The 22,725-nt window shown below is 55.8% G+C and overlaps 3 protein-coding genes across 22 annotated transcripts; 2 read left to right on the top strand and 1 right to left on the bottom strand.

Moving 5' to 3' along the window:
- The first annotated feature begins 877 nt into the window (after positions 1-877).
- ACHE (acetylcholinesterase (Yt blood group)) lies at positions 878-7,952 on the top strand. Of its 15 annotated transcripts, none has more exons than XM_086374267.1 (6): positions 878-959; positions 2,071-2,232; positions 2,567-3,653; positions 4,018-4,502; positions 5,289-5,458; positions 6,374-7,952. In XM_086374267.1, the coding sequence occupies exons 3-6, from the start codon at positions 2,589-2,591 to the stop codon at positions 6,493-6,495; spliced, it is 1,842 nt and encodes a 613-aa protein (XP_086230393.1). In that variant the 5' UTR covers positions 878-959; positions 2,071-2,232; positions 2,567-2,588; the 3' UTR covers positions 6,496-7,952. The 15 variants fall into 15 exon arrangements, with proteins under 15 accessions (XP_086230393.1, XP_086230394.1, XP_086230401.1 ...); XM_086374268.1 differs by having other exon boundaries at positions 2,564-3,653; XM_086374275.1 differs by having other exon boundaries at positions 4,282-4,502; positions 6,374-6,719.
- UFSP1 (UFM1 specific peptidase 1) lies at positions 6,929-7,952 on the top strand. Its single transcript, XM_086374280.1, has one exon. It carries the CDS (start codon positions 7,376-7,378, stop codon positions 7,802-7,804), a length of 429 nt encoding a protein of 142 aa, XP_086230406.1. The 5' UTR covers positions 6,929-7,375; the 3' UTR covers positions 7,805-7,952.
- A 288-nt stretch (positions 7,953-8,240) lies between these two features.
- On the bottom strand, positions 8,241-22,187 carry SRRT (serrate, RNA effector molecule). Of its 6 annotated transcripts, none has more exons than XR_015154370.1 (20): positions 21,981-22,187; positions 21,574-21,713; positions 15,725-15,853; positions 15,341-15,487; positions 14,898-15,086; positions 12,894-13,063; positions 12,582-12,766; positions 12,293-12,391; positions 12,097-12,214; positions 11,609-11,766; positions 11,228-11,289; positions 11,039-11,143; positions 10,554-10,742; positions 10,005-10,178; positions 9,757-9,910; positions 9,411-9,604; positions 9,067-9,223; positions 8,784-8,873; positions 8,550-8,676; positions 8,241-8,448 (listed from the first exon to the last, which is right to left on the bottom strand). XR_015154370.1 is itself a non-coding variant. In XM_086374256.1 (20 exons), the coding sequence occupies exons 2-20, from the start codon at positions 21,693-21,695 to the stop codon at positions 8,373-8,375; spliced, it is 2,691 nt and encodes an 896-aa protein (XP_086230382.1). In that variant the 5' UTR covers positions 21,696-21,713; positions 21,981-22,187; the 3' UTR covers positions 8,241-8,372. The 6 variants fall into 6 exon arrangements, 5 of the variants coding, with proteins under 5 accessions (XP_086230382.1, XP_086230383.1, XP_086230384.1 ...); XM_086374256.1 differs by having other exon boundaries at positions 8,995-9,223; positions 11,039-11,117; XM_086374257.1 differs by having other exon boundaries at positions 8,784-8,885; positions 11,039-11,117.
- Positions 22,188-22,725: the final 538 nt, after the last annotated feature.

The raw sequence follows: 22,725 nt of genomic DNA, 5'->3' as shown, positions 1-22,725 counted from the left end.
GCTCAGGCCCCTCCGACCCGGCTAGGGGCGCCCGGGCCAGGCCGCTCCCACCTGCCGGCCGCGGCGACCAATGAGAGCCTGGCCTGGTGATGTCATGCCCCGAGCGGACCCTCGTGACGAAAGTCCGAGGTCACCCGTCAGGGAACCGGCGCGAACCCACCCGCGGGGGTTCCGGAAGTTTCCACTGCGGCGGCGGCGGCGGCGGAATGCTGCCTCGCCCCGCAGCCTCTTCGCGTTGCCACCACATTGGCCTTCCTTGTCGGGCGTCCCGGGGTCACCTCTCCCTCCCGCGAGGGGTCTCCCCTCTCTTCAGGGGTCCACTTCTTTTCGCGTTCTGATCTGTTCACAGCCTCATTCCCACAGGTGTCACCTTTCCTGCACTAGTGTTACCCGGCCCCCTGAGAGGGTCGTCAGCCAAGTTTTCGCATGCTGGTCCTCCCGCCACCCCTGCGCTGTCGTAGCCAGGGATGCTCATTTATTCGGCCCCCAGCCCCGACTTGTCCAAGTGTGTCCGTCCGTCCGTCCGTGAGTGTCTGTCACTGCGTTTGTCTCCGGCTGTCACTGCAGGAGGCCGTCCACACGTGTCTGTCTCCGCGGGCTTCTTCTGTCCCTCTGCCTGTCCCTGTGGGTGTCTGCTCCGCCGCTGAGGCTCTTGCGGTCGTGTCTGTCAGCGCGTGTCTGTCCGTCTGTCGGCGTCTGTCACTGGAGTCCGTCTGGGCCCCGGGGTCTCTGGGTCTGGGCTCGGAGGGAGGGAGAGGGAGGGGAGGTGGCAGCCGAGGAAGGCGGGGAGGGGCGGGGGCGGAGACAAGGGGCGGGGGCGGGCGGGGGCGCCGAGCGGCCCGGAGGGGGTGTGTGCGGGGGGCCGGAGGCGGCGGCTGTCAGAGTCGGCTCAGCCTGCGCCGGGGAACATCGGCCGCCTCCAGCTCCCGGCGTGGCCCGGCCCGGCCCGGCCGCCTCAGGTGAGTCTCCCGCCCCACCCGGGACCCCCACCACCACCACTTCGGGCAGCGGTCCATCCCGCGGCCCGGGTACGGTGAGCTCCCCGAGGGACCCAGGCCCCCAAAACGGGACGCCCCCCGCGCCCCAGGGCCTGCCCAGCGACGCCCCCCGCCGCCCCACACTCATCCTTAACTCTTCCCTCGCCGCCGCCGCATACTTACGGTTGCCCGCGCGGGAGACGGCAGCCCGCAGGGCCCGCCGCGGCTTCTGCTCCCGGATTCCTGTGGGGACCCCCGACCGCCGCTGCCCCTGCTCTCTCCCAAGTCCGGAGCCCCCCGGAAGATGCCCCCAGCTTGGGGGCGGAATCTGAGCTGCGCAGGTTCCTGGAGCGCGGCTGGGTCCTCGGGGATCCCGCGACCCCAGTGCCCCTGCGCAGCGCCAGCCGAAGCCCCCTCCCAGACGCAGGCGTCCCCCTCCCGCGGGGACTCCGTCTCTATTTTGGGGATAGGGGAGGCTTAGCGGAAGCCCCGAGTTATAATTAGCCCCACTCGGGTTTCCTAGTTAATCTCCATCACCACCACCCAGCTCAGGACGGCGAGGACTGGGTGAGGGGTGACCGGCGGGAGAGGGGGGGAGTTCCGACCCGGGGAATTTTGATCCCTTGGCTGGAGATGCCGGAACCGCAGCAGCTGCTGCCCCAAAATAGCGCCCCTGCCCCTGCAGCCGGGGATCTCCGGAGCTTCGAGAATACAGGCGTCCCGGCTCGCCCTTCAGACCCCTCGCCAATGCCCGCGAGCCCCCAGACCCCCGCCCCAAGTTCCCGGCTCCTGGACTCGGGGCGGGGAGCGCCGTCCTTTTCTCGGTCTCTACTGCCCCCCGCCGGCGGCAGCGTGCACCGCAGCATCGGGAGGATGGAGGACTTGAGTCCTGGGGGGCCAGGGCCGGCGAGCCTGTTGTCTGAAGCTAGGCGAGAGGGGTGCGCAGTAGACGGGCACCCGCCGGTACCAGTGCGCTGTGTCAGACAGTGGATGAGGCGGGGCTGGGTGGAGCAGGATATGGAGGATGCAGGATTTGGGGTACCCTGGGGCCTGTGACTCCCACACTGTGAATGCCCAACCCATACCCCTCCAGGGCCCGGCCCTGGCCAACTGCAGGAGAGGCTGCGCCTTCACGCCACCTCAAGTTCCCCCATCGGGCGCCTCCCGTCAGTGAGGGCCCCGCCCCTGTCGGTGGCCTGCGGCCTCTAGTTGTGGTGCCTCCACTGGGCCCAAGGCACTCCACTGGGGGAAGGAGGTGAGGGCAGTGGGTTCTGCCTCGCAGGGGAGGGTGTTGCTGGGCAGGTCTGTCTCTGTTCCCTGCATTTGTCTATGTGTGTGTGTGTGTGTGTGTGTGTGTGTGTGTGTGTGTGTGCACGCACGCGTGTGCCTGATCTCTGTCCCCTCTAGCTTCTTCTATGTCCTTGTCTCTGCCTGTCTTCCTCCCTCCCTCCACTCTCTCCTCCTCTCTGCCAAACTGCCCCACCTCCTCTGCAGCTCAGTGATAACCCCTGGGCAAGAGTGTTACCTAATCATCTCCTCCCTCCTGGCAGCCTTGAGCCTTCAGCCTCTGCCTTTCTTTCTCCCAGCAGACGCCTGCCTGCCCTGGCAGCCATGAGGCCCCCGTGGTGTCCCCTGCACACGCCCTCCCTGACTCCCCCGCTCCTTCTCCTCCTCTTCCTTCTGGGAGGAGGGGCAGAGGCCGAGGGCCCAGAGGACCCAGAGCTGCTGGTGATGGTGCGTGGGGGCCGACTACGGGGTCTCCGCCTAATGGCCCCCAGGGGCCCTGTCTCTGCTTTTCTGGGCATCCCCTTCGCAGAGCCACCTGTGGGCCCCCGTCGCTTTCTGCCACCAGAGCCCAAGCGGCCCTGGCCAGGGGTGCTGAACGCCACGGCCTTCCAAAGCGTCTGCTACCAGTATGTGGACACCTTGTACCCCGGCTTTGAGGGCACTGAGATGTGGAACCCCAACCGTGAGCTGAGTGAGGACTGCCTCTACCTCAACGTGTGGACACCGTACCCCCGGCCTTCGTCCCCCACCCCTGTCCTCATCTGGATCTATGGGGGTGGCTTCTACAGCGGGGCCTCCTCCCTGGATGTGTACGATGGCCGCTTCCTGACCCAGGCTGAGGGGACTGTGCTGGTGTCCATGAACTACCGGGTGGGCGCCTTTGGCTTCTTGGCCCTGCCGGGGAGCCGGGAGGCCCCAGGCAATGTGGGGCTACTGGATCAGAGGCTGGCGCTGCAGTGGGTGCAGGAGAATGTGGCAGCCTTCGGGGGGGACCCAACATCAGTGACTCTGTTTGGGGAAAGTGCAGGTGCCGCTTCTGTGGGCATGCACCTGCTGTCCCCACCCAGCCGGGGCCTGTTCCACAGGGCCGTGCTGCAGAGCGGGGCACCCAATGGGCCCTGGGCCACGGTGGGCGTAGGAGAGGCCCGCCGGAGGGCCACACTGCTGGCCCGCCTTGTGGGCTGTCCCCCGGGTGGGGCTGGTGGCAATGACACAGAGCTGGTGGCCTGCCTGCGGGCACGGCCAGCTCAGGACCTGGTGGACCATGAGTGGCGCGTGCTGCCTCAGGAAAGCGTCTTCCGCTTCTCCTTCGTGCCTGTGGTGGATGGAGACTTCCTCAGTGACACACCCGAGGCCCTCATCAATGCTGGAGACTTCCATGGCCTGCAGGTGACTAGTGGCTAGAGTGGGTGGAGCTGGTTCGTCTAGGCCTGTTCTCCTACCCGCCCCTCCCCTTGGGGACCCAGGCATGAGGGTGCCTCCAGACCCACTCCCAAAGGCCCGGGCTTCTGGGACCCATGGCCCCCTCCTCTTCCCTGAGGGCTCCATCCCAGGGTGGTCAGAGGGACAGAGAGAAAAGGAAATGTGGGTATATTTTCTCTTTCTCTCTTTCCCTTCCCCAATCTCAAACTCTTCCTTCCTGGTTCCGGGTCTGTAACTCTTCATCTCTCTGGCTCTTTGTCCATGTGTTTCTGTCTGCCTGTCTGTGTGTGCTTCCCCTGCTCCGCCCCATCCCTCCATCCTGTCCCCCCAGGTGCTGGTGGGTGTGGTGAAGGATGAGGGCTCCTATTTTCTGGTTTATGGGGCCCCAGGCTTCAGCAAAGACAACGAGTCTCTCATCAGCCGGGCCCAGTTCCTGGCCGGGGTGCGGGTCGGGGTCCCCCAGGCAAGTGACCTGGCTGCCGAGGCTGTGGTCCTGCATTACACAGACTGGCTGCACCCTGAGGACCCAGCACGCCTGAGGGAGGCCTTGAGTGATGTGGTGGGTGACCACAACGTCGTGTGCCCCGTGGCCCAGCTGGCTGGGCGACTGGCCGCTCAGGGCGCTCGTGTCTATGCCTACATCTTTGAACACCGTGCATCCACGCTCTCCTGGCCCCTCTGGATGGGGGTGCCCCACGGCTACGAGATCGAGTTCATCTTCGGGCTCCCCCTGGAACCCTCGCTCAACTACACCATCGAGGAGAGAACCTTTGCCCAGCGACTGATGAGATACTGGGCCAACTTCGCCCGCACAGGGTCAGCGGTGCTGAGGGAAGGAGGGCCTCCAGGAGCCAGGGATAAACAGACAGAGAGAGGGGGAGATAAGCAGGCACAGAAACAAAAGGCCAAAGAGTTCACAAAGGAAAGGAGACAAAGAGGGAGAGAAAGAATGATAAAGGAGACCCCGAGAGAAGGGAAGGAGGAAGGCAAGGTCCTGATGATACAAAGACAGGGCAGAGGGATAAAGGAGTCACCATAGCAGATAGGAGCATGGACTGTAGAACTGCATCAGCTGGACCAGTGATGACTTTTATTAGCCGTCTGAAGAAGGGGACCATAAATATCCCCATCACCTGGGTGTCAGCAGAAGTAATGTTTTTAGAGCTGTGACTGGGCCTGGTTATAGAGAAAGGGCCCAGTAAATCATAGCAATTTTTTAAATGGGAGAAACAAAGATGGAACAAATAATTGAGGGTAAAGAAGAGGAACAACGGGGAGTTCCCTGATGGGCCAGTGGTTAAGACTTTCGGCTTCCACAGCAGAGGGTGTGGAACTACTGCATGCAGAGTGTGGCAAAAAAAAAAACCACACCAAAGAACAAGAATAGGAACAGAAAGAGGGAGGGCAGGAGGAAGGGAAAGACCCCAGAGGACAGAGCATATTGGAAAAGAGAAAGGATTAATGAGGTGGTGGGAGGAAGGGGATGGGCTCTCCCGGGAGCCTAAGAGGGCAGGGCAGGGGTCAGGAAGCAGGCTGCCCCCTCTTACTCCCCATCTCCATTCCTCAGACCCCAAGGGCTGAGCCTCCCCTTTCCTTCCGCAGAGACCCCAATGACCCCCGGGACCCCAAAGCCCCACAGTGGCCACCGTATACGGCGGGAGCGCAGCAGTACGTGAGCCTGAATCTGCGGCCTCTAGAGGTGCGGCGAGGGCTGCGAGCCCAGGCCTGCGCTTTCTGGAATCGCTTCCTGCCCAAACTACTCAGCGCCACCGGTACGCTGGGGCCTGCGGGCAGGGGTTGGGCGGAACGGGGGAGCGGGGGGCGTAAAGGGGCTTGGAGAAAGAGAGTGAGGGGATTGGGAGCCGGCCGGGTGTAACCCCTCTCTTCTCCCCCCAGCCTCGGAGGCCCCCTGCACCTGCTCAGGCCCCGCCCACGGGGAGGCGGCGCCGAGGCCCAGGCCCGGCCTCCCCCTGCCCCTCCTTCTCCTCCTCTTTCTCCTCCTCTCCCGGCTCCTGCGGCTGTGACCACGGCCTCTCCCCACTCCGGCCTCAGGGCCGCCCACCCCCTCCTCTAAAGAGTGGTCGGATCGTGGGGAAGGGCCTCATTCAGGGATCTCCGACCCAGCGCCCCCCCTCCCTCCTCAAACCGAGAAACTGAAACTAGACAGGGAAGGGCGGGAGGAGGGGCGGGGGGCGGTACACCTACGACCCATCTCAGGGACCCACACACCTTCATTGTTTAAATGGAAATGAAAAAGCCAATTTTCTTTTTTTATATAAAATTATTCTCTGGAGCCTGAGCTCGGTGTTGGGGGGTGAGGGAGGCCCTGGGGCTAGATAGCACCCCCTAGTGGAGCTATAAACGCCAACCATTTCTGTCTCTTCTCTTTTCCCCACCAACCCACGGACCTCCTCCTCTGATCCCTTCGGTCCTCCTGTCTTCCGGTCATCTTCTTCCCCTCCCTCCTCCTTACCGCCATCCTTCTCTGGCTCCGCCTCTACCCTCGCCCGCCCTCTGGTCTTGTCTTTCGCATATTCTCCTGATCCTCTTTCCACCACCCCACGTGGTCGCCTGCATTCTCCGTGTCCTCTCTGAACTCACGCTACCCCATCTCCAACTCCCGCATGTCCGTTCCCCTTCTTCCCCATGTCCTCCCCCCACCCACTTGCCGGGCACTCTGGCCGCAGACACGCTGGACGAGGCCGAGCGCCAGTGGAAGGCCGAGTTCCATCGCTGGAGCTCCTACATGGTGCACTGGAAGAACCAGTTTGACCATTACAGCAAGCAGGATCGCTGCTCAGACCTGTGACCCAGGCGGGACCCCCACATCCCCTGCCCTGCCCGCTGTGCCTGGCCCCTCAGCTGTATATACTATTTATTTATGGGCTGGGATATTACACGGAGGATCCCTAGACCCTGCCCACCCACCCCCGACTTTCCCCTGGGGCTCCCGGCCCTCTGCATGCCTCGGGCCGAGCCCCCTCCCCCGCGGTGCCTTCGCCCTCTGGGCTGCCAATAAACTGTTAACAGCCACGGGAGTGTGCGCGACTGGGGAGTCGGGGTCCGGGCAGAACGCTCCAACCACTGGGCGGAGTGAATAAAGGGGTGGGTGCTAAAGTCGGAGCGGGGAGAGGAAGCTGGGCGCAGCGTACCGTCTTCCCAGCCGCAGCCGGTAGGGCCCGCCGGCGAGTAGGAGCTCACGCCTGCGCAGTGAGGCCGGTGGCGCGGGCGCGGCGGTGCATTGTGGGAGACCCGAGGACCTGCTTGGTCTTCACCGCCGCGATCGCGCCATGCGCTGCTACCAGGGGCCGGACGAGCGATCCCAGGGCCCTTGCGCCGGTGCTGCCTGCGGTCAGCCCTAGACTCGGGGCGGAGAAGGAGCGCTGGAACCTGGAGTTCGCGCCTCGCTGCCTGGAGGACGCACCTGCCTGGCCCAACAACCGCCGCTCCCGCCCACCGTCCTGGAGCTGCTGAAGGACGTCCATCTGGGCCTGGCCCTGCCCGGCCGCGGCCCCACCCGCCTGGCCCTCCTCCCGGGCCACTACCTCTACTACCACTACGGCTGCGACGGAGTGGACGACCGCGGCTGGGGATGTGGCTACCGCACTCTGCAGACGCTGTTCTCATGGCCAGAGGGCCTGCCCGTGGGTGTACCCGAACTGGGTGCAGTGCAGGCGGCCCTGGAGGACATGGGCGACAAGCCCCCCGGGTTCCGGGGCTCTCAGAGCTGGATCGGCTGTGTAGAAGCCAGCCTCTGCCTGGACCACTTCGGGGGGCCCCAAGGGCGGCTGTGTCACGTTCCCCGTGGAGCAGGGCTTCACGGGGAACTAGAGAGGCTGTACTCCCACTTCGCGGGGGGTGGGGGGCCTGTAATGGTTGGCGGAGATGCAGATGCCCAGTCCAAGGCCTTGCTGGGAGTATGCCTGGGCCCAGGCACCGAAGCTTACGTCCTGGTGTTGGACCCTCACTGCTGGGGTGCTCCGAAGAACCCCAGTGAACTACAGGCTGCTGGTTGGGTGGGCTGGCAAGAGGTAAGCACAGCCTTTGACCCCCACTCCTTCTACAACCTGTGTATGACCAGCTGTAACTCCGAAGAGCAGAACCGTGCCCTGGACTGAGGCTAAGTTCCCAGCACTGAGCAGCCTCTAGCCCTGTACATTCATCCACCCTCATCTCAAAGGCAGAGGCTGCCTAATGTCAGACCCCCAGGAAGTCCCAGCAAAGCCTGAGACCTTTGTTGTCAATAAAGTGGCAAGACCCAGCTAACCATGGCCCCAGCAATTTTGGGGGAGAATTTGGGGAGGTCTATGTTGTACTATATATATATATATAGACACACACACACACAAACATACACATACACATACATATATTCTGCCTGCAATGCAAGAACCCAGGTCTGATCCCTAGGTCAGGAAGGTCCCCTGGAGAAGAGCATGGCAAGCCACTCCAGTATTCTTGCCTGGAGAAATCCATGGACAGAGGAGCCTGGTGGGCTACGGTCCATGGGGTCACAAAGAATCAGACACGACTGAGCAATGAACACTTCATATATACTAAGCCAAGAGTCACCACGCAAGTGCTTTTACTGGCAGTAGGGCTGAACGTACAAAAACTTCTCAGAGCTGGATAAGACAAGGCAGTCACAAGTACAGATGATACCAGGAGTGAGGAAAAGTAGGTGAGTCAAAAGAAGTCCACATCATCTGGAGCATCCAGGTCACGGTATTCCACAATGGCCCGTGGGTCTCCACGGACCATCCTGTGCGGTCAGAAAGAGTTAAGACAGGGTTAGAGTTGAGGGTCTCTGAAAGGAAGTTTGCAGAGGACCAAGAAAACGTAACCATCTTATCCCATTCTCACCTGTTTCGAGGTTTCCCAGGGTAACCTCCCTGGCCTCGGAAAGCATCATAGTTCCCTCGGCCAGCACCATAGGGAGCATGGGGGTATGGGGGTCCTCCTGTGGGGACTGCAGGGCGAACAGCACCAGCTAGGAAAAAGATCAGTACAGAGTTGAAACGCTGTGACCTCAACTATACCCTAAGTTTTCTTTCTCCCAGCCCCAGTTCAAGTCCTTCAACTCCCTCTTACACTTACCTCCATAGCCCAAGATGGGGGGCCTGGGCTGACCATAGGGCATCAGGCCCTGGGGAGTCTGGTGTGGGTAGGGAAGTCCCGGGGTCAGACCTGGGGGGAGTACAACAAGGACAGGAACATGAATTACTGCGGGGGAGGGGGCGGGGGAGGAAGACAATGAATGCGCTTTTAGTAATATGGCCTGAGACTGGGGTAGAAACTTAGGTCTCACCAGTTAGAACCAGGAGTCTTTGAACAGTCAAGGGACAGAGAATGGGGCAGACCCTCATGGATCGTATCTTACTCTGGGCAGGGCCTGGTGGCTGAGCTGGCTTGATCTCAGGCAGAGCAGGGCGCTTGGCATCAGTGAGAAAGTTGTTAAAAAAGGCTACCTCCTTCTTCACTTCCTCAATCTTTTCTGCATGCTTATTGAAGATATGTTTACGTACAAACTCGGGGCCCTGGGCGAAGAGAAGAGGGGATTAGGACAGACTGAACAGTGTGGGCTCCCTTGCTGCCCAGACCCAATCTTCAAGGACAGTCCTCCCCTCTCCAATCCCAGTGAACACTTCCTCCCCAGGCTTGAAGAGGCTTCCTGGCTCAACCCTCTCTTCCCATTGTCCTAACAACATAATTGTCATCACAGACCTTGAATTTCTTGCCACTGAGAGGGCATAGCCACTTATCCTTGCCCAGTTCCTGGGTGTTGGAGGTCACAAACTTTTCCACTTCCTGTTCAGGGTCTTTGCGACCCATCTTCTGGGCCTCTTCCTCTGAGAGAGATTCTCGCACACTCAGCAGCGGAGTCAGTTTCTCCTCAAATGTCTTCTGCCACTCTAGGACTATGGTTGGGGTACAGACAGGAGCAGGTTGGAGAAAGGAGCCAGGAGGAGGGGATTGGAGGAGAGGGTGGCAGAGCACTACTACCAGGGCAGAACCAAGGCCAGAGGCAGCGGAGAGCAAGAGAAACCAGGATGGGGAGCGGGGAACTCACCTTCCCCATGGCTGATGCGGTTGGGTGGCATGGGCCCCCGAACGTGGATGATGCCACAACGGTTGGGCATTTCATCCTCGTTGGGGTACTCGCACGTGTTATAATAATCCAGGGAGTGCACGATGCGCAAATAGAGAAGGAGCTTGTCCAAAACCTAAGAAACATGAGAAGCGGTGAGTTCATCACTCTTCCCCCTTTACCGCCTGAGCCAGGCTCTCCCACGCCCCACGCTCCGCTCCCACTGGCACCTTGATCAGCTTCTCATCCCGCTCCACGTTGATCTCTGCAGGGTTCCCTTCCTTCGGAGGCTCCTCGGGAGGGGCCCCCCCACTGCTCCCCAGCAGCTCCTCCTCCTCAGCGCTCACCTCCTCAATCAGGTAGTCAGTGATATTCTTCAAGATCGGGTTCTGTGAGGGCAGACTCTGGAAGGGTGAGAGGTGAGGTGAGAGAGGCAGACAAAACTCTTCAGGGCAGCCTAGGAACCTTTGCATTTGAAAAGGCCAAGTGGGGCAGAAAGGAGCTCAGGACTCAGCTGGCCTGTTACCTCTCCGTTGTTATGTTTCAATATAATATTTTATAGAATACTATATTTATAATAAATATTACATTTACACGTCTGTTCTGCCTTAGCCCACAAATAATCACTAACATCAATCTGTTTCATTGGAGCTGAAGGTGCTGCCCAGGAGAAGGGCAAAGACGTGGGTGGGTACAAGGGGTCAATGCTACAGATCAGGTAAGGCCAGAGGTGCCCATAGCTGACGAGGTGGTAAAAAGCTCCCCGAGGAGTCACTGACCGCTGGCAGGGCAGGAGTCCCGGGCTCCGGGGCCCAGAGCTGGGTCCTGTCGTCCAGTGTGTGGACCAGCTTGGCTGCCAGCTTGATGTCGTTGCGCACGATCTGCTTGTGCTGGGTGATGCCGTTGATGTTGCGGACACGACGAGTGAGGTCTCTGTTTACGCCAGGGCTCAGCTCACACTCCCGGAGCTGGAGGGGACCGAAAGCTTAGCAACACTTGCCCGAGAAGAGCCACTAGAAGACTGGCCCCACGAGCACACTAGTGATCAGACCGAGCCCCTGTGTACAGGGACCAGGATGTCTTGCTCACTCCAACAGTCTTAGGGCCACACCCAGAGACAACTGCATGCAGTCCACGTGAGCAGGCAAAATGGATGAAATAAAGACTGGATGGATGGAGCCGTCAATGAACAAAGGAATGAGACTGTGCGGAGCATGCAAGGCCCTACTTTCTCTTCCTCAACAGTCCCACTCCCAGCACTCACTCGGATATTCTGCAGGTTCCAACAGATCTCCTTAATGTTCACGCTGCGGTCAAAGGTCACCCAACCACGGCGGAAAAACCTGAACAAGAAAATGCCCACATAATCCTGGGATGGAGGTGATGCTGGCCACTCATCTTCCCTAAAGCTTTTCCCCAAGGTGTCCAGGGTCACGCCTCCCACCTTCCTCACCTCCTCTCCGGCTGGGGCTCCGATAACGCCACACGCATAAAGCCTGGATATCGTTTACAAAGCTGTAAAAGCAGAAACAGAAACCCTACCTAGTGATTCAACAATTTACTTCTTCCTCCAATCCCTATGTCCTTAGAACCCTGGGGAACTGCCTTTTCATCAATCCTTGGACTAGGAAAAAACAATACAAGGGCTTAAGAACAGCAGCAGCTGAAAGCAAATGCTGAAGTCAGGGCTGGCCTCTCTGGAGGCCGTGGGCCCAGGGGGAAGGGGCTTCCCTGTTAGAGAAACAGGGGTGTGTGTGCATCAGAAGCAGCGCCAGGTTCTCATCCCCCTGCCGTCCCCACCCAAAGCCTAGGTGTCACCCCTGCCCACACTCACAGAAATGATCTCAGCCCGGGAGATGTTGGGCGCGATGTTGCGCATGAAGAGAGAGCACGTCTTATGCAGGGGTCGGGGTTTGCATTCCAGCCCAGGGGCGTCCTTAGGCTTCTCCCTCTCTTCTTCCTTGGGCTTCTCCTTTTCCTTGAGTGTTTCATCTATGCAGGGAGCAGTGGGAGTCAGCGAAAATTTGTTGTTGGGTGAAGGGAGAATAGAGAAGTTGTTAGTGAGTAAAGTCGCTCAGTCGTGTCCGACTCTGCGACCCCGTGGACTGCAGCCTACCAGGCTCCTCTGTCCATCAGATTCTCCAGGCAAGGATACTGGAGTGGGTTGCCATTTCCTTCTCCAAGAGAAGTTGTTACGCCTCCCGCAACCAGTCTCTCCCAAAAGGTCCCCTCCGTATCAATTTCACCCACCTCTCGCCTCCACACCAGCCCCCTCACCCTCCCCAGCACCATCAGTAGCAAGAGACTGAAAATAAGACCTACCAGCCTCCTCCTTCTCCTCCTCGGCCTGGCCACTCTCAGACTCTGACTCCGACTCGGACACACTGCCTTCGTCAAAGCTGTCATCGCCACTGTGCTTCCTGTTCCGCTTCTTGCTGCTCTGTGAGACCCACAGCAAGGGGGGTGTCAGGAACCAGGACCCAGCCCCGACTGCGGCCTTATCCAAGCGAGAACCTACCTTTTTGGCTTCTTTCTCAGAGTCTTCCTTCTTCTCTTCTTTGTCCCCATCACCTTCAGATTTCTTAATTTTGTCATCACTGGAACTCTCATTTTCAGCCTATAGGTAGAGACAAATCACCAGGAACATCATTCTCTCCTTCAGCCTTTTTCAGAGAGCCCTGCCAACTCTCCAGCAGCTCAGTCCACAAGTTTGCCTCTCGCCCACCCAATACCCAACACCCTAAAGTGGCTCCATTTCCCGCCCTCCAGGCCTCACAAGACAGCGCCAGAAGCCCCCGCACTGAGACCTGTTTGCCATCTTCTTTCTTGTCATCCTTTTCGTTGGCCTTGCGCTCTCCATCGCCCAGGCCTGGTCCGACCCGGCTTTCCTCTTTCTTGTTGGGCTCCCCAGGCTTTCCTGCCTGCTCCTCCTCCTCCTCCTGCTCCAGGATCCGCAGATCATTCTCTGTACCTCCTTCCATCTTAATCACAGCTACCAACACAGGGAGCAGAGGTCACATTCCAAGGGTCCTGGCCTTCTGCCTCTGGCTTTCTATCAATTTTCATCTTCAGCCAAGACCCTGGTCACCAGACAAGTCCACCCCTCCCAATCCACACACCTGCATCCAGCATCTTGACAATGGCGTCAGCTTTGTCTATGTCCAGCAGAAGATTATCAAACCAGCCACTCTCCATGAGGGACAGGAACACCCTTAGTCGGTTTTGCAGGGCCCCTCGGGCCTCCTGCCGACGCTTCCCCACCTCATCTGGGTGGTACTTAGACCGAAACCTGAGGAGGAGGTGGGGAGGGAAGAGCCAAACAGTCACTGGAGGCCAGAGCCAGGACATGGGGAGGGGCCCGGGAAAGTCAGGGCACAGCCCCCATCCTCTCACACCCACAGACGGTCGTAACAGTGGATCAGGGGAGGGGGTGCACCTGAACCACCCAAACCCCCCGAAAGGAACCAGAGGTTAGGCTCTGAGAAGATCTGGGGGAGAGCCAAGAACTAAGAGCTCTAGATTTGGAAAGAGTATGACTACAGGGGGAGTCAGGGCTGGGGGCAGAATGACTGCCCAAAATGTCTGGGAAACACCAATTTTAAGGAGTGTAGTTTCCCACAGCTTCCCAAAGTACCACTAAAGAAACAGTAGGTCCCAAAGAACCTCCCTCTCCTTGCCAACCCCAAACTAGAATCATTAAAAGGACTGCTCCCACCAGCTCCCTCCATCCCTTGGTGGAAGACAGGGAAACCTGAAATCACCAGAAAGGAAAAGCCACAAAAGGCAGGACACCTTTCTCCCCGCTAGGGAAGATAAGCAGCTGGTGAAGGGACAGGGAAAGACCACAGGGAGAAACTGAAGTGCCCTTATAACCTCAGGTACTGCCCACAGGGGTCAAGAGAGGACAGGGATGGAGGATTAGGTTAGAGCATGAAAAAGAAAACACTTAAAATAGGACCCTGGGCAGGAGAGGACAAAAGAAATTAGGATATGCAAAGAAGAAAGGGCAAAGTGTGAGAAAGTCCCAGAACAAAAACAAGGAGGAAAACTAAAGACCAAACGAAAACTAGGAAAAAAACAAAACCCCAGTGGAAAGAAGTGTCAGACAGGAGCAAGAACGGGGACAGAGAAAGAATGACAGGTCTATGAGTGAGCAAGACAAAGACATGGGTTAAGAAGAAAGAGGAGACAGGGACAGAACAGAACCACAGCTGAGCAGAAGAGGAAGGGAAAGCCGCAGGCGTCACCTCCAGGATCTTTACCTTGGCCGCTTGGTCAAACAGAGCTCAAGATTTAACTAGCCGCGCCCAGGGCCCATGCTGGCTGGTGGGCCACCGGCTGGCTCCTGGCTGGGGCGCCCGGCCCGGGTGCCCCACCCCCGCGGGACTCCGCGGTGGGGGCCCTGACTGACTAGCTGCCTGAGCAATCACATTCAGCTAAACCGCTGCATTGTGCACAACGGTGCCCTGCCTGTCTGCCTGGCCCGGGCAGCGCGGTCAGCCCAGGGGGCTCATGTATGGGCTGGGTATGGTGGGGGTGGAGGTGGGTTTGCTCCGAGCTCCGTCGATGAGCGGGTGTAGTTCCCAGTTCTGGCTCTTTTCAAGGAGGAGGAGCAGAAAGAGGATGAGGAGGAGGAGGAGCAGGAAGGGGGGAAAAGATGGTTGATTAAAATTAAAACATCCACAAAAGGAAAAAAATCAAAATTCTTTTTCTGTCAAACGATCCTGAGAGCTTTGCTTTTCTTGTCTGGTTTCACTCGTTGCTTTTGGGAGGACGCCACCGCCACACAGGGTCCCAGCGATCAGGGATGGCGGTGACCCCAAACGCAAGGGGGAGGCGGTGTGTCTGCCGCCCCAGAGGAACAGGTGGCTCTGGCCAGCTGCCTGGAGGTGGCTCACTCACCGAGGACGGCGGGAAGGGAGATTGGGGTGGGGGGGGGGGTGGGGGGCCGTGGCGGACGTGGAGGTGAGGAGACCCATCGGCCAGGGCTGGCACACTCCCCTCCCCCGCCCCCAGAAGTGCTGGACTGGGGGAGATGGGGAGAGCACCGGGCTGCAGGCCCCACTGGCAGGGCCAGGGGAAACATGCCAGGGACAAGACGGTAGGCGAGGAGGGGCACTCACCACTCCTCATCCTTGTGAGCCAGGAAGAAGTCCTGCATCTGCTGCCTCCGGAAGTCCAGCTTGTAGTCATTGTAGCGCTTGACCGCCTCGGTCTCGTCCACAGCATCATCCAGGGACAGGAGGAACTCCTTGAAGGTCTTCATCACAGGGGGCGGCACGCCCAGGTCGATCTCTGCTATGCTGCCCAGCCTGTGGGGGCGGGGGGACGCGCTGGTCAGGAAGTCTTGAATGTGGGGGAAGAGGGTGGGAGAATGGGCGGGGCCAAGGCAGCCAGCTGCCCTCTCCCTTTGCCCACCAAGACCATCACCCCGAGGTACCAACGGCTGCCACCGCCCACTGGTGCTCTTGTGTGCCCAACCCAATTCTCCTGGCTTCAGCCACCCCAATCCATCCCCAAACGTGGACCCCCTTCTCCCGGGCCCCCCCTGAAGCGCAGGTCTCACCTGGCCTGGATAGGCAGAACAGGGTGCTGCACGATGTGGACGTCTGGGTGGCCCCAGGGCTGAGGGGGGCCATAAGCTGGGCCCCCACCCCCCCCAGCATAGGGCATCTCATAGCCACTGTGGTATGGGTCAGAGCTGTGCTCATCCCTGAGGGTGGGGGACACAAAAGTCAGGCGGAGAAGGCAAGCAGCTCTCCAGAGGACAGAGGACGGGACCGAAGGGGGGTGCACGTGGACTGCGGTCTCTCCCACAAGGGCTTAAAGGGACCAAAAGAGATGACTTGAGGGGAAGTCTGAGCAAAGGAAACGACCGAGAAAGTTCTCAGCAGAAGTGAGGGGGGAGAGCCGAGGCCCGGAGAGAGGACAGAGGCTGTCGCCATCTCACCAGTCTCGCCGCATGCGCTTCTGCGGGGGGCTGAGCTCGTGCCGTGGAGGCGAGAAGCGCTCCCGCCGATTCCGGTCATAGTCACGATATTCGCCCCGACTGCGGCGCTCCCGGCCCCGGTCCCACTCTCTGGAGGTAAGAACAAGCGGCGGTAAATACGACAACACAGCTGGGTATCCCAAGACCACACTCCTGGACGGGCTCTTTCTATCCTATCTGAGTTGTTGTTCAGTCGCTAAGTCGTGTCCAACTCTGCAACCTCGTGGACTGCAGCACGCCAGGCCCCTCTGTCCTTCACTATCTCTTAGTTTGCTCAAATTCATGTCCACTGAGTCGGTGATGTTCTCTAACTTTCTCACCCTCTGCTGCCCCTTCTACTTTGGCCTTGAATCTTTCCCGGCATCAGGGTTTTTTCCAGTGAGTTGGCTCTCTGCATCAGGTAGCTGAAGTACTGGATCTGAGTACATCCAGACTAAAAGCTGCAAACTGTATTCCAAAAGAACCCTCTAAGCGGAAAGACTTGTCTACTTCCACCACTTCAGCCACTACCCACAAGCTGATGGCTCGTCAACTCTTCCTCCAGCCTGGCCTTTTTTCTGAACTCCAGAGCAATGTTACCAACCCCTTCTATTATTGCCACCTCCAATTCAACATGACCAGAATCAAGCCTGTTATTTCCATCGCTATGGGCCCAAACTTGCCGCCCCCGACCCACAGCTTCCCACTTTCGGCTGCACCAACAGACTGCCCCGCATCCAGTTACCAAGGGTCACTCTCACCGCTAACTTGTTATCAGCTTATTAACTCTCTGCCTCAAACGCAACGAAGGCTGTTCTTTCCCCTGCCATTCCCATAAACTCAGCCAGGTCTATGTGCCCTGGTCCCGGCCACTTCTCCTTTTAAGTGCAGCCTTGGTTCGTATTCCCTACCTCTGGTCTCTCCCCTTCCTCCTCTCCAAGGTCAAAGGGCTCTTTCTCAAACAAAATGTGAACATGTCATGCCCTTGCTTAAATTCAAAACTCTGGTTCCTGGCGACCATTCCAGATTCTCTACCAATCACCAGTGAACCCCATCTGCATCTTAACAAAGGAAAATCCTCTGCTATAACCCAGTAGTTCTCAAACTTTTCAGTCTTGGGACGACCTCCTTACACTCTTAAAAATTAAAGAGCTTTTGCTTATATGAGTTATATTTATCAACATTTAACTGTATTCAAAATCAGAACAGAAAAAGACTATTCACTTTGAAATCACACAGTAATACGAATTATATATTTGTACACGAAATGGCTATTTTCCAATAAAAAATTCTGTGAAAAGAGTCGCACTGTTTTTTTTCATTTACAAATTTTTTCAAGGTCTGGCTTAATTTTAAAGGAGACAACTGGATTCTCACAGTATATACATCTCCATTCAACCTGTTAAGATACGTTGTTTGGTTGGAAAATGTGAAGTACACAGTGATATGTACTTGAAAAAGGGAGTACCTTTTCAGATTATTGGGGATATTCTGTTTGGTTTGGCTGTGCCATGCAGCTTTCGAGATCTTAGTTCCCCAACCAGAAATCCAACCTGGGCTCTCAGCAGTGACAGCCCAGAGTCCCCAACCACTGGACTGCCAGGGAATTCCCTATTCACTGTTTTTGACACTCCCCAAAATTTGGCAAGAGATAGTTATCTTAAAGGTTAGCTGCAATGTGGAATCTGAAACCAAATCAATGAACATTTTGTACTCCGCTACATTAAAGTTCATTGTTCTTCTTTGCTCTTTTAATGGACCTTGGCACATCTCATTACACAGTATTAAAATATATCATTTAGTATCACTACCTATCTCACCATAAAAGCCTTTAAAGCAATGGGGAGCTGACAAACTGACATTGTAGATAAAAGTTTTCCAAAATTTAGTTTTCTCTGCAAAGTTCCACTTTCTTACTGGCAACAAAACTGACAATTTTCCCTAAAGTAACAAGTGGTTAGACAGCAGCACCAACTCAATGGATATGAATTTGAGCACACTCCGGGAGATAGTGGGGGACAGAGGAGCCTGGCGTGCTGCAGTCCATGGGGTCACAGAGTCGGACACGACATAGTGACTGAACAACAAGAGTAGCAAGTTCTCTTAGCTTTTATTCCCAAGAAAATGTCTACCCAAAACCCAAATATGAATAAGCACTGTTTGACAGCCGTCCATTCAGGTAAAAAAAAAAAGGCATCTCACAGGAGAGGAGTGATCAGGGCTGTTAACTCAGCTCACAACTCAATCCCACAAAAGCTCCTCCTCAAGATAACCACTACACCACAGGCGTGCAGGCTTAGTCGCTCAGTTGTGTCCGATTCTTTTCAACCCCATGGACTTTCCAATCCCATGGGTTTGATCCCCAACCCAGGGATCGAGCCCCGTCCTTGCAGGTGACTCTTTACCACTGCGCCACCTGGGAAGCCCAGGTGATACAATATGCAGAAGTGCTTTATGCATACTTCCTATTCATCACATGTATTAAAAACTATATTAAGAAGTTAAGAATTAATAAAGTTTAAAATTGTTATTGATAAAAAAAATAAAAAAATAAAATACAATTGTTATCGCTTCATCAATGACAGTACATGAAGCTTTTATCGAGCACCGGTGCCACTGCTGTGATTTGGGCTAGGGCCCCAGCGCGAATCAAAGCAGTTTTACTCACCATTGCTAGGGCACAGTGTCAATACAGTGAAAGCAACAATACTACCTTAGTATCACTATAAAAAGTTGCGAGCTAACAACAAATGCTTGGAGAGGGTGTAGAGAAAGGGGGACCTCCCCCCTACACTGCTGGCAGGAATGTAAGCTGTCTGCAGCCACTACGGAAAACAGGATGGAGGTTCCTCAAAAGACTGATATTACACTTGCCATATGATCTAGCAATCCTGCTTAGTCACCCCGTCATGTTCAACTCTTTTCGAACCCACAGACTGCAGCCCGCCAGGCTCCTCTGTCCATGGGGATTCTCCAGGCAAGAATACTGGACTGGGTTGCCATGCCCTCCTCCATGGGATCTTCCCAACCCAGATCTCCCACATCGCAAGCAGATTCTTTACCGTCTGAGCCACCAGAGAAGGCCTACTCCTGGGCATCACTCAGACAAAACCGTACGTCAGTCAGAAAGATAAATGCAACCCTATGTTCACAGCAGCACTATTTACAGCAGCCAAGATATGGAAACAATCTAAATGACGGCCTACAGAGAGATGGATAAACTAACACAGTGTATGGTGTTCAGAAAGGAATGCTACTTAGCCATAAAAAGGAATGAAGCAACGCCATGTAGCAACACGGATGGACCTAGAGATCACCACACGAGGCGAAGTGACTCAAAGAGAAAGACAAATACTGTATGATGTTACTTACACGTGGAATCTAAAACATAACACAAATGAACATATCTATGAAACAGAAACACTCACAGACATACAGGACAGACTTGTGGCTGCCAAGGGGGGAGAGGAATGGAGCGGGAGTTTGGCGTTAGCAAGTGCAAGCTATTATATATAGAATTGGTAAGTGACAAGTTTTACTGTATAGCACAGGAAACTAGTACTCTGTAATAAACCATAATGAAAAAGAATTTTTAAAAAAGAACAAAAATTTTAAAAGATAAAAAACAGTTGTAGGCTCACAGACCTCTGAGGGATTATGAGAACCACTACTCTAAAAAAACTAGAACCTATGTTCTTTTCTGTGAACAACAACATGTCCCCAAGTCCAAGCTGTACAGCCCATCTGTGTCTGAGGAATTCCCACTAATCTTTCCAAACTTTCCTAAGTGTCCCCTTCCTGTCACCCTCCCCTACAAAACCTTCACCACTTCTCCTCTCCCTCAGATCTGTTCCCTCAACATTTCACATCTTCATCATGACCTCTCATAGATAAATATATTCATTTACAGCATACACCCGAGGCCATTTTGCCCCACACTCCAAGCCCCTGACTGTCAACTCCTTAAAGACAATAACTATCCCTTGACCATCTTCAGAATTCAGAAGAATGCATTTGGTTGTCCTCTTTTATTATTTTTATACCTTTATTTGCTTTAATTTTTTGCGGCATTTATTCCCAGGCCGAAGTTTTTTCTTCAGGTTCTTCTGGGAAATCTTTTACTTCTGGGCAGCCTCCTCTTCTGGTTTAGGAACAAGCCATTCTTTTTCAGTAAGGATCACCTCAGTGTGGCAAGGAGAGCTCATGTACAGGTTGACCCGACCATGAGCTCTGTAAGTCCTGCACGGCACCCTGGGCCTTTGTTCACCTGGATGTGCTCAATGACCAGAGAATCTACATCTAAGCCCGTAAGTCCAGCATGACTCTCTGCATTTTTGAGCACGTGCAGTAAAACGTCAGCACTCTTTTTGGGCCACCAACCCTGTGTCCAGCCTCACTGCTTGGCCTGTGCACACCTCCCAACTCCACCGTTACGACGGAATGGCACACACAGCTTCTTTAAAGTGACAGCCTTCAGATACTTGGTGGCTTTTCAGATATGCACACCCTTAATTGCCTGGGCAGTTTCATGAGTGTTCTTAAAGTAAACACAAAGATTTGAACCTCTTGATCTGCATGATTTTGTGGGGTTTTCTGGATCAAGTGAATAGTGCACCGTTTTTAGAAGTCACCCCAGGCTGCTTACTGGAAAAGCGTCTCCTGACTTTCTTAGAAAAATACTAAAGAAAACAAGGTGCCGCAGACAGTCTCCACAGTGAAGAGATACGTTGAGGGAAACACTGAACAACTTACTAAACTTCTTTTTCAAGATGACACTAGATGAATAAACGCTACTCAATAAGCCATCTCAAACTTTTTTTCTGATAACCTGTTTCCAAATCAAGTCTGTGATATCAACTCACTGACCAGATACTTATGATGTTCCTTAGATAAAAATCTTCCTCAATTCCTTTAAATATCAACTATTTAACAGAAAAAACCTCAACTCTAATCTACTCCAGAACATCCCAGAAAGCTAATCACTACTGCTAAGTCACTTGAGTCGTGTCCGAGTCTGTGCGACCCCAGAGACGGCAGCCCACCAGGCTCCCCCGTCCCTCGGATTCTCCAGGCAAGAACACCGGAGTGGGTTGCCATTTCCTTCTCCAAAGCATGAAAGTGAAAAGTGAAAGGGAAGTCGCTCAGTCGTGTCCGACTCTTAGCGACCTCATGGACTGCAGCCTACCAGGCTCCTCCATCCATGGGATTTTCCAGGCAAGAGTACTGGAGTGGGATGCCATTGCCTTCTCCAAATCACTAGCTACATCAAACCTAATCAAGTAATCCCATCCATGGATCACCGATGGCATCACCAACTCAATGGACATGAGTTTTAGCAATCTCCAGGAGTTGGTGATGGACAGGGAAGCCTGGTATGCTGCAGTCCATGGGGTCACAATGGGTCCGACCCTACTGAGCAACTGAACTGAAGTGATCACTGTTCAAAGAACTCTTTCTGATTCTAGGCTACACTATTACAAGAAATTTAATTATATCCTGATAGAGAACTAGTCTGATAACCTCTCCAATCAAGCCAATTCTGTATTATTACTTTTTCTGAGTCAACTTTCTGGGGGTATAATTTACAAACAATAGAATGCACACACAAACACTGCTTTTTCCTACTCAAACTCTTACCTCTGTTGCTCTGATCTTCTGAACATTTCAAAAATTAAGCCATAGAGCAATGAAGTCAAACCACATGAAACAGTCAAAAACGAGTGATTTCATATGGCTCGACCTAATAAATAAAGCTTTAAGAAAACTGCAATGAAACTTGAATGCCCGACAATAAAACAGGGAGCCGAAATTAAGAAAAAATTGTGTCCTACCGGTCATTCCAATCATCCCCTCGACGTCTTTCATCTCTCTCCCGGGAACGGTCGTAATCGCTGCGCTCTCGTCTAAACTTGTCCCTGCGCCTTCGATCATACTCGTCATCGCTGTCACCCATGGCTCTGGCTGAGGGGGCCTGGAATCCGGAGAGGGATAATCTGGGCGTTCAACAATGACGGCAGGAGCAGAGGACCCCACCCCACCCGCCCTTTGCAGCAGCATGCCCGCCTCCCTCCAAAAAGGCCAGCCCTCCGCCGACCCCGCCATCATAAGGCCTCGGCCCCCGCAGCTGGAGGCCTCCGACTCTCCAGTCGCTCCCAGGGGCCTCCTCGCCCACTCGCAAGCCCCTCTCCCTGCTTCCCGCCCCAGCCCGGCTCTTGCCGCTCCAGGCCCCTCCCCCCACCTGGAAGCGGTCGCGGCCGTTTGTCTCGCGGTCCAGCCAGCAGGTTCTTTGGGAGATCTGGGCCCGCCCCTTGCCTCGGGCGCGCGACGGGGACGACGAGGAGGGTAAGAGGGAGACTGGGCGCTCTTGGCGACGGGGCCGAATAGACGCGAAGAAACCGGGACAGCCGAGGATGGACGGTCGGCGCGCGCAGCTCGAGCTGCGCCTGCGTCACCCGCAGACCAGCGCCCGGAACCACAAACTGCATCCACCAGGGGCTGGTGGAGAACTAACTCGGAGATGGAAAGGCGGGGAGCACCGGGGGCTGATGGGAAGGGGCGGGCACCCAGAAGTCTCGCGCGTTCTGCGGGACGAGAACTGTGCGAGCAAGAGGAACTACGGGAGCCGGGCGGGACCAAGCCTGGGGAGGGCGGTAGACGCCCCCTCCCCGCCCCGGCCGTGAGGGAGCGCTTCCTCCCGCCGAGGTCGAGGGTCGCGCTTCCCCGGATGTGTCCGAAGTCTAAACCAGTTGGCATTCAGCCGCTTTCCCCTATGTTTAATCGCGGAGCCCCCCCGACTTCATCAGGAATGGTTCTCCCCTCTCCTTGCGCAGGGCAGAGATTTAGGGACTCTTCCGTTTTCGCGGATTCAGCAACCATTTTAAAGCATTTCCCACCATTTTGTGATCCCACCAGAGAACCAGTGGTTATTGGTTGTCAGTACGCGCTACCTGCAAAACCCATTGTTCCTGCTCTTCTTCCACAAA

This window comes from Bos grunniens, chromosome 25 (assembly GCF_055505025.1).
Source record: "Bos grunniens cultivar Pamir isolate PY7600 chromosome 25, Bosgru_T2T1.0, whole genome shotgun sequence".
NCBI classification, from domain to species: Eukaryota; Metazoa; Chordata; class Mammalia; order Artiodactyla; family Bovidae; genus Bos; species Bos grunniens.
Note: the sequence above shows the minus strand (reverse complement) of the source record. Positions and strands in the feature narration are given on the sequence as shown.

Excerpts from the sequence above, each read along its gene's own strand:
- ACHE (XM_086374261.1), top strand. The coding sequence starts at position 2,048 with ATGCCCAACCCATACCCCTCCAGGGCCCGGCCCTGGCCAACTGCAGGA. Across the intron at positions 3,654-4,017 it reads GAGACTTCCATGGCCTGCAG|GTGCTGGTGGGTGTGGTGAA; the intron begins GTGACTAGTGGC and ends CTGTCCCCCCAG. Across the intron at positions 5,459-5,582 it reads CAAACTACTCAGCGCCACCG|CCTCGGAGGCCCCCTGCACC; the intron begins GTACGCTGGGGC and ends TTCTCCCCCCAG.
- UFSP1 (XM_086374280.1), top strand. The coding sequence starts at position 7,376 with ATGGGCGACAAGCCCCCCGGGTTCCGGGGCTCTCAGAGCTGGATCGGC.
- SRRT (XM_086374256.1), bottom strand. The coding sequence starts at position 21,695 with ATGGGTGACAGCGATGACGAGTATGATCGAAGGCGCAGGGACAAGTTT. Across the intron at positions 9,605-9,756 it reads CCGCATCAGCCATGGGGAAG|TCCTAGAGTGGCAGAAGACA; the intron begins GTGAGTTCCCCG and ends CCCCAACCATAG. Across the intron at positions 9,224-9,410 it reads TCAGTGGCAAGAAATTCAAG|GGCCCCGAGTTTGTACGTAA; the intron begins GTCTGTGATGAC and ends CTCTTCGCCCAG.